The sequence below is a fragment of the Bipolaris oryzae genome, assembly GCF_000523455.1.
Source record: "Bipolaris oryzae ATCC 44560 unplaced genomic scaffold scaffold_85, whole genome shotgun sequence".
In the NCBI taxonomy this organism is placed as follows: Eukaryota; Fungi; Ascomycota; class Dothideomycetes; order Pleosporales; family Pleosporaceae; genus Bipolaris; species Bipolaris oryzae.
In genome coordinates, this window is record NW_006911361.1 from 109,650 (window position 1) to 118,415 (window position 8,766).

Consider the following 8,766-nt stretch of genomic DNA (forward strand, 5'->3'; position numbering starts at 1 on the left):
TAACGTCAGGTACCCAGACATCACTCTTATGCGCCAATGCATGAACCTTTGACGATTATCTCAAGGTGGCACGCGGATACACCAATTGTAAGCATATTCAATCAGAACAAAAACCAATTCCTTTTCAGATACAAACAAGGGTATAATTCAAGACCACTCATCGGTCTCCGAGGATGCCGTATAGCTTCCTCTCACTCGATGACCTTCGTCATTGACGCTATAAAACACTAATTTAGGGACTGTTGCACTGAATTCAGCTATGCAAAAGCAGCCCTCACGCTAAAAAAAATCAATGGAACGACTAAGCCTGCTTATCACTGACAAACTCTTTGTCGCCGTGAGTAGAGCTGCCACCGCTGCGGGTCTCCGCAACACCCTCAGTCTGGGGGCTAGACTTCCAAAAGTCCATCTTTCCGCTCTTGAGCCTCTGCACCCAGGGTGGGAAGAAGCCGCCCTCGAGGCGGTATGTCCAGTGCTCTTTCTCGTCCTTGTTAGGTGGAACGATACGGCCGCCAGACGCGAGCTCGATCAGCCAGACCAGAGTGTTGATCAGAATGTAGGAGCAGATACCGGCAATCAGACCATAGGCAATCGAGTATGTGAAAGGCATAACCGCGATGGTGAGGAAAGCCGGAATGGAATCGCCCAGGTAGCGCCAGTTGATGTCCTTGGCCGAGGTAGCCATGAGGGAACCAACAATGACCAACGTACATCCAGTGGCCCATGGCGGGATAGAGGCGAAAATAGGAGCGAAGAAGATGGAGATGAAGAAGCAGAGTCCGGTAAACATGGCAGTAAGACCAGTCTTGCCTCCCTCGGAAATACCAGCACCAGACTCAATGTACGCAGTGACGGGAGGGCAGCCCATAAGCGAGCCAATGGAGATACCGATCGCATCTACAGAGTAGGCAATGGATGAGTTTTCAAAATCCTGAGTGCGCTCATCAATAGCGCCGCAGAAACGGGCCATGGAGTAGAGGGTACCGGTGCCTGGACATGTTAGTATAGATATCAGAAATTATGGATAGTGTGCAGCTTACAGTCGAGAATGTCAACATAGAGGAAGGTAATGAAAGCAAGACCCCATTGACCAGCGTGCGCCGAAACATCCCATTCTTGCACAGCCAGAATCTTTCCAATCGGGTGGAACGTAACCACCTGCTTGAAGAAGTTGAAAGCGGAGTCACCAGTTTCGGTGTGGGGGAAGTAGGTGACGCTAGTGGTACGGGGCCAGGAGATAATCGACACAAGCATGATGCCAATGATAATGGCACCTTTGACACGGTATAACATCAGCATGACGGTCAGGATACCGCCGCAGAAGATTCCGATCCACATGGTTGGGTTCCTCATCTTAGCACCACCTGGGCAAACGCCATCGACTTGCGCCGAGGGAACACAACCACCCAGCTCAAGAGGAGTGGATTGAGCGCCAGTGATGAGACCGATACCAGCAGAGTAGGCAAGACCGATGATGGTGAGATAGAGTCCGATACCGACACCAGTGGCGAGCTTGATACTTGCGGGAATAGCCCTGGGTATATGGTTAGCTTACGCATGCAGACTGAGTGGCTTCAAGTGTCAGACTGTGTGACACAGTGCGCTAAACGCAGCCACACGGTACAACTCTAACGAAGAACAGGGACACCTGAGCACATAGCTCATTGTAATGACGTACCTTGCGAGCCACTGACGGATACCGAGAATGGTAAGACCTACAAAGACGAAACCTTCGACAAAGACGGCGGTGAGTGCGACCTCGTACGGAACCATGCCTTTTACAGAAATCAGCATAGTCCCATGTAGACATCGAGTACGCCCATGACACGGAGAGGTCGATAGGGCCAGATGCAGTGCGACATACCTGTACCATGGAATCCGACAACAGTGTAGGCAAAGTAGGCGTTCAATCCCATTCCGGGGGCGAGTGCAATTGGCATGTTGGCGAACAGGCCCATGCAGAAGGATGTCAAAGCGGAAATGGCAGCTGTGGCGGTAACGAGATCGCGTTTGATTTCCTGGACGCACAGCGCATACTCGGCGTTGGTCTCACAGATGGGGTCGTCGGGGAGTCCAGGGCAAACGCATGTACCACCGCTGTCTGACACGATCGATGCTGTCCATGTTGATCAGATGATGAGAGTCAATGGCACTGCGCAATTGACATACAGTTTACAGAGATGATGTAGGCCATTGCGAAGAAGGTAGCGAGGCCTGCGCGGAACTCGGTGGTGAAGTAACTGCCTTTGCGCTCCTTGGGCTGTGAACTGGTCAGTGCATGTTTTGATGATACACTTTGGCGATGGATGTACACACATGGCCGGAGCCTTCAAGGCGAAAGTACCTGCCGACGAGGGAGCTCGCGACGGCGGCATTGATCTTCTGGACCAAGCCGGACATGATGCAGAGATTTCAGCGATGCCGTGGGGTGGCGATTGAGATTTTGGAGGTTGAGTGTGCGAGTGAGTGGGAGAGTGAGAGAAAGTGTGTTGCAGCGGTGCCAGTTGCCGTAAAGTGGACCAAGCTGCGAGAGGGATCGACGTCGAGCTCTGCCCTGTGGGTTTGCGCCGGCAAAGAGAGCTTTTTAAGTCAAGTGAATGCGTATTACAGGACATGAAGCGCATTTAGCATGCTGCCGCACCAAAAAGATAAGGGCAGGCGGCGAGGCCCAAACCCTGTCGCGTTCGTCGTCCCACAGAGAGCCAATGGCAGATATCAGGACGACCAGGCTTTGCTCGAGGGGGTATAGCCTGACAGTCCACGCGAGCCCACATCACGGTAAGCTAGGGCGTCTCGGATTCGTGCGCGTGAAGGAGGCGGCCGGCCGGTGCTGGGTACTACTGTAGGCTGGGGAAACGTACTGTAGTGAATGTGCGGCACGACACCTCGCCTGTTGCAGCCAATACACTTAGGCGCATTGCTATGCTTTTCCTAGGACCGCCACGACAGCCGATCCGTATCTCTGGATGAGGGGGGGATGCGGAGGCGGCCGAGAGCGCTGTCTGACTTCACTGTACCTACAGCTGGACTTCGCCTCTGCTATCTGGGACGAATCGCTGTTATCACGGCAGCCACAGCAGCCTCAAGGCGCAATTGACCGATTGCAAATGGAATCCTGTCAAGAGTTTGGCGGCCTTGCCGGGTGGGCGACCGCATCGAAATAAGGTGGGCCGAGCCAAGCGACGGTTCGCGGCGACCGGCCTAGTTGCGTTAATGGTTTTTTTTTCAGAGCACCAAGTGGAGATTTTGCCAGCCCTGTGCATTCGCAATCGCCCCAGTGCCTCCCCCACCTGCATATCCTCGCCGTGCTCGCTTCTTGTGTGACGCGACTACTACGCTTGTCGGTGTTGCGAACAAACACGCCCGTCCCCGCTGGCCTCTTTGCTGGATAGATACAGTTGCTGCTGCTGCTGTTGCTGATGATGATGAGCAACATGCGGCAAACAGGGCTCCAGGCATGTTTGCTCGCCTACGTACTAACCCGCATCGGGCCCTCGGTCCATCACTCACCCGCGTGGTTTGCCTTATAATCAACTCCTTGATGATACTCTGCATATGTCCTTACATACAACATCCACACCCCTTGTAGATAATGCACCAACGGCCTTTGCACACATCATCCCCGGAGAACAAATTCCGGTCGCTTACACCTTCGTATCCTCATACACGGCCGTATACATATATTGGTACATTGGTGGACTAAGCAGTTCCTTTCTTCTGCTGCATAGCGTGCACCTGTGCAGTATGCGCCACCGGTGCACACGTCGCAAACAAGATGCCGTGGACGCTGCTCTAGATCTTTGTGTTTGTTCTTCTCTTCTTGGACGACCTTTCCAATAAGCCTTCAAACATAGTGCAATGCCTATGGGTACGCCAGTCTGGAGTCAGTCGTCACTTACATGTATTGAAACACCACTTGGGCCTGCGCTGCCAGCGCACATGGACTTTGTTTTGACAGCTGTACGACAGACCGCGGTCTTCTTGAAACGGCTGACAGGTACCTACACACCCGTGACAGCTTCGTTTATGCCGCAATGCTATTCATTTCAAACTTTGTACGTCGTACTTACAATCATGATCGACATGGACGGATGGACGTGCATTCATCTCAAGCGTAAATGTTCCGAGGAGGATTTCGACAAATTCGTCCAATCTTACTGTCTCGCCTTAAGAAACACCAAGAATGCGGGCGCCAACCAACACCCGTACCAAGGCTATATACAATATGCGCCATGTCTGTTAGGATGCGGGCCTAGATCAGTTCCTTATAAGCGATACCATGCGGCTTACCCCTTACGCTAAGAGGATGCACGCCGTCGTTGCTGGGAAAAAGAACAAATCAAGAGCTGCATTCAGCTCCGAGGGGATGGGAGCTCGCACCTAATCGACAAGCACCAGGAAAAAGAAAAAAAATGACTAGTAATTCTTGCCGGCAGTCAAGAAGATTACGTCTTCATGGGGCTTTGGCAAGCTGTTCTCAGTAACTGATACTAACTACAATCCGGGGAGTCTAGTCTTTGTCCTCACCAACCGAAAGTCTATCTTCTAGTGTGTTTTCTAACTGCAAATTAACCTTTCGCAGCGTGGGAATTGAGAAACCGAAAACATTCGAGCCAGATGGTCGCATGTGTTGTGGTCAATGTTTATCCGTAACCCAGAACAACCAAGGTAAAAGTGAGCCAATGCGGCCATGTTGAGTTGCTTGGCCATGAAATCTGGGCCACCAGTTGCGAAGCATGTGACATTTAAAACACGCAGACACACTGTCGTCGGAGCGGAGGACTCGCCCTCTATACCCTTTCGCTTGGCATACCCAATCTAGCGCAGGGCGATTCTGTAACTAATAACACAACCATCAAGGATCAAAGCCTAGGCATAAGACGCAAAACCACTATAGAGCATCAAGTTAGGCCTGATCAGATTTGCGAGATCGTCACATCTGTCGGGTCGATTCGCAGAATACTCGGACGAGGTGTAATAGTATCCACATACAGATGCATAGGATTTCACATGTGTGGATGTGGACTTTGGCTAGTCGCATGATCCTTGCTAACAAGCACGGATAGAGGATTTTGAGTAGCGGCGGATCCTGACCTCATAGTTTGAGCGAGAGATGAGGTTCTCGCAGCTCGCATATACATCGTCTATTGTTGAGGTAGAGAAGTCCTAACGAAATGATGTAACGGTTTAGCAATGTTGAGGCGCAGATGTTGTGGAGTATCACCGCCACACTTTCAAGCCACTGTATGATCAACAATGACGTATGCCAGACGGCAACCCTGTAACCTTGTCTGTCGCGTGGACCTCTTCCACCCATGACACCTGTCGACTGCTGAGACTCCATACACGTTCTGCTGGCTTGCTATTGTTCCTGCAGATAGCCTTAGCCAGTCTACCGGTCATGAGACATCGACTGATCGCGTTGGCTTCGCTCCCTCGCGTCAGCGCACTTCCGTCGGCCCGTTGTGCACCCTTGTTTATTCGCAGTTCTCCTTCTGCATCGATACGACCAGGCGTATTCTCCCAACTTCGATACTCGACAAATGGGAGACGTTCGGAGTTCGACAAGTATGGCGACTACTCAAATAGCAATGCCCGGCCCGCTGCAGAACTCAACGAAAACATTACACAGGAGGAGAAGGACCATTTCGCACAGAAGCTGAGGGAAGATAAAGGCAAGCAGATACGTACGCCATGGCACAGACAGGGAAGCGATACGCCACCTGTTGCGCGACAGAGGAGTGCTGGAGCGATGACCAAGGGCATGTTTTCGCCAATGAATATAGGAAGACAATTACTAACACGGGACAGGAAAATTGCTAACCACACCATCTCGCATGCTGAAGATCATCCTTCCCCTCACCACTAGCGACCAGAATAGCGACCGCAAGGATATTGAACCGTTGGCACTCCTGGTACATCCACAGCAGCCCATCTCATATCTCGAGCGTCTGATACAGGCTGAGCTTCCCACCATTAAGGACAAGCAAGGCCGTGAGCGGCAACCAAATGTGTACTTTCGGGCTGAGGATTCAGTGCAACCAGAGGAAGAGTCAGGGGACACGAAGAAAACACCAGTCAGCAGTGAAAAGGAAAGCTTGAGACAACAAGAGGGAGAAGAGGACTTTGAGCAGGTTGATGAGATTCGCATCGACGGCAAGATCCACAAGACGGGCAAACTTGGCACGCGTGATAGGATGAAACCAGAACAAGCAGAGGAGCTACGAGGTGGGCCTGGAGAGGGAGGAGTAGAGTCGTACTCTGGCCAAGGTCACGAGGCCTCTTCGGACAAGGAGGGACAGCGCAGATTTGTACGATGGTCTTCGTCGACTGAGATTGGCGACTTTATTCGTGATGCTGCTCGAGGTCAAGAGTTTGCGATTGAAATTGAAGGGGCGCCCGAAGAAATACGGGTTGGTGTGCCAAGTTTCAACGACAGGACGTACTATCTGCGAATGCGGTTACGAAAAACCTCAAAGAAGATCAGCGCCATGGCCGACGTCAAGAAAGAGTGTGACGATCTAGCGCAGCTGGGTGCCAAAAGGGTAGCCATGGCTGGGTTCGGCGGAATCGTAGGATGGTGGTGCGTTGTGTACTATCTCACGTTCCAGACGGAACTAGGATGGGACGTCATGGAACCCGTGACGGTAAGCTTCTTCAACTTTACTGTTTAGACTGTGCAAGACTAATTTGGCTGTAGTATCTTGTTGGTCTTTCGACACTTATTGGCGGTTACGTATGGTTCCTTTACCACAACCGCGAAGTCAGTTATCGTTCAGCCATGAACTTTACCGTATCTCGCCGACAGCAGAAACTCTATCAGCAGCACAACTTCGATCTGCGCAAGTGGGAGGCGCTGATTGAAGATGGCAACACTCTCCGTAGGGAAATCAAGGCGATTGCGAACGAATACGATGTCGAGTGGGATGAGCTGCAGGATGAAAAGGACGAAAAGGTGCAGCAGGCACTCAAGAAGGAGCGCCGCCGTCAGGAAGAGAAGAAGAAGAGCAAGGATGATGATGACGAGCCCGTTCCGGTGACCAAGGACGAGAAAGGTAACCAGTAAAGTGTGGATTGTGGAGTTTATTCAGTCAGGCATTGTGATTTTTTGCGGATGAGGCATTTGAGCGTGGCGTTTTGGGAGGGATGCATGGTATATTCATAGATAGACATACCCCGGCATGTTGTGCTATAAGCATTACAACAGAAAGTTTGTCGGTCACACGCAGCAGACGTATGGTGTGAGGACGGGTGCATCAGCATGTGTCATGGATGGAGTGGGTTGGAGTCTCATGGGGGTTGGGACGAAAAGAGTGGGGCCGAGTGGTGCTGCTAATAATATCGCGGCGTGTGGGGATGCATTGTGTTCGAGTGCCGCGCCGCATGCACCCTGCACGGCACTCGGATGCTTACTTTGGACAGGGCAACATGGCAAGTATCCGCGTACAGCAGCACCACGGGCAAACTGGACTGACTGACTGACTGACCGACCGGAGCAGGGACATGGCCGCTGCCATTGACAAGCGGACTAGAGGGCGCAGTATCAGGAGACACGCACATGGAGCGCCATGCAGGCTGGGGACATGCAGTGGGCATCTTCTCTACTTAGCCGCCGACGTCTTGTCGACGGGCAGGGATGGTGCAGGTCGCCCTGGTCGCCGAGCGCATGAAGCGGCGCCCATTCGCTGGACAAGCAACAGTCAAGACTGCCTCTAAACCCGTGTGCGCCGCCATGATCGCCGCCGAACCGCCAGGCGTCGAATTGGCCGCCGTCGTCCATCTTCACCCTTTCACCAATACACAGCAGCATGACCCTGCAGTCTCGTCTAGGGTGACAACCGCCCGCCTGGCGCAGCGCCCCATCGTCGCCCGCTCTCTCCTCTGCTGCTGGATTCGCCCACGCCCGCTCGTCGGAGCCGCTGAGGGCTAACTGTTCTGGTCGACGAACCTAGCACTGAGTAAAACCGAGAGGACGATTGCTCCTCCATACATACTAGTCGCTATGGCTTCAGAACAGGCCTACAGTCCTGCCCCACCGCCCTCTCCCCGACTACCTCCCCCGCCGTCTTCACCGCATCCCACTCACCTCCAGGCGCCGCAGATATCTCCCAGGCGCTTCGCTGTGCAACCGCCACTGCTCAACACCACCCTTGCGCCACCGCCTCCCTCTGGTCCCGCCTATCTGCATGGCTCCACGCCCGTTACGGCCTCGTCGCTGAGCCTGCCCTTCTCGCCCTCACTCACGCCCTCGACGTATGCGCCCTCTCCCGTCGCGGCTGCTTCACCCATGGCTATGCGAGGCTCTGCTCCAGCCGCGCCATACAACCCCCAACAATGGTCGCGGGGTGGGAGTGTCAATGGACAGCATGTCCAGCACAGCCAGATATCGGTGCCCTCGAGGCTGCATGACGTGACGGGCATGGAAGGTACACACAATTTTTCTCTTTCTTCTCACCTCCCTAGCCTATGTAGTAGATTCCGTAGACCTGCTTTCCTTCTCTCTCTCTCTCTCTCTCTCTCTCAAATGTGCAACAAACCCTGTGTTGAGCATATCATGACATTGTGCACTTTTTCCTCACCGCCGAGACAATCGACTCGACACATCAAAATGAGTGACGCTAACACTGCCAGCCTCGATGCCCTCCCCGCCACCTCCATATTCGCCTGGTCAGAACCCAAACATCTCGCAGTCATTGAGCACCAGCACCACTTCGTCGCCACAGCCCGCTGCCAATACGTTCCCCCACCCTCCACCGCCCCCGCCCC

The 8,766-nt window shown here is 53.1% G+C and overlaps 4 protein-coding genes across 4 annotated transcripts; 3 read left to right on the forward strand and 1 right to left on the reverse strand.

Moving 5' to 3' along the window:
* Window positions 1-301: 301 nt before the first annotated feature.
* Window positions 302-2,400, reverse strand: COCMIDRAFT_6210 (uncharacterized protein; the record flags this gene model as incomplete). Its single annotated transcript, XM_007690785.1, has 6 exons — window positions 302-990; window positions 1,041-1,534; window positions 1,679-1,775; window positions 1,865-2,116; window positions 2,170-2,260; window positions 2,317-2,400. 6 exons carry the CDS (start codon window positions 2,398-2,400, stop codon window positions 302-304), a joined length of 1,707 nt encoding a protein of 568 aa, XP_007688975.1.
* A 1,458-nt stretch (window positions 2,401-3,858) lies between these two features.
* Window positions 3,859-4,302, forward strand: COCMIDRAFT_98097 (uncharacterized protein; the record flags this gene model as incomplete). Its single annotated transcript, XM_007690819.1, has 1 exon — window positions 3,859-4,302. The coding sequence occupies one exon, from the start codon at window positions 3,859-3,861 to the stop codon at window positions 4,300-4,302; it is 444 nt and encodes a 147-aa protein (XP_007689009.1).
* Window positions 4,303-5,401: 1,099 nt separating this feature from the next.
* COCMIDRAFT_37697 (uncharacterized protein) lies at window positions 5,402-7,066 on the forward strand (the record flags this gene model as incomplete). The annotated part of the gene is made up of 3 exons (XM_007690797.1): window positions 5,402-5,762; window positions 5,812-6,647; window positions 6,701-7,066. The coding sequence occupies 3 exons, from the start codon at window positions 5,402-5,404 to the stop codon at window positions 7,064-7,066; spliced, it is 1,563 nt and encodes a 520-aa protein (XP_007688987.1).
* A 936-nt stretch (window positions 7,067-8,002) lies between these two features.
* COCMIDRAFT_6212 (uncharacterized protein) lies at window positions 8,003-8,737 on the forward strand (the record flags this gene model as incomplete). The annotated part of the gene is made up of 2 exons (XM_007690786.1): window positions 8,003-8,426; window positions 8,632-8,737. Coding segments are annotated over 2 exons (530 nt in total), but the record flags the coding sequence as incomplete, so codon positions are not given.
* Between the last annotated feature and the right edge of the window lie 29 nt (window positions 8,738-8,766).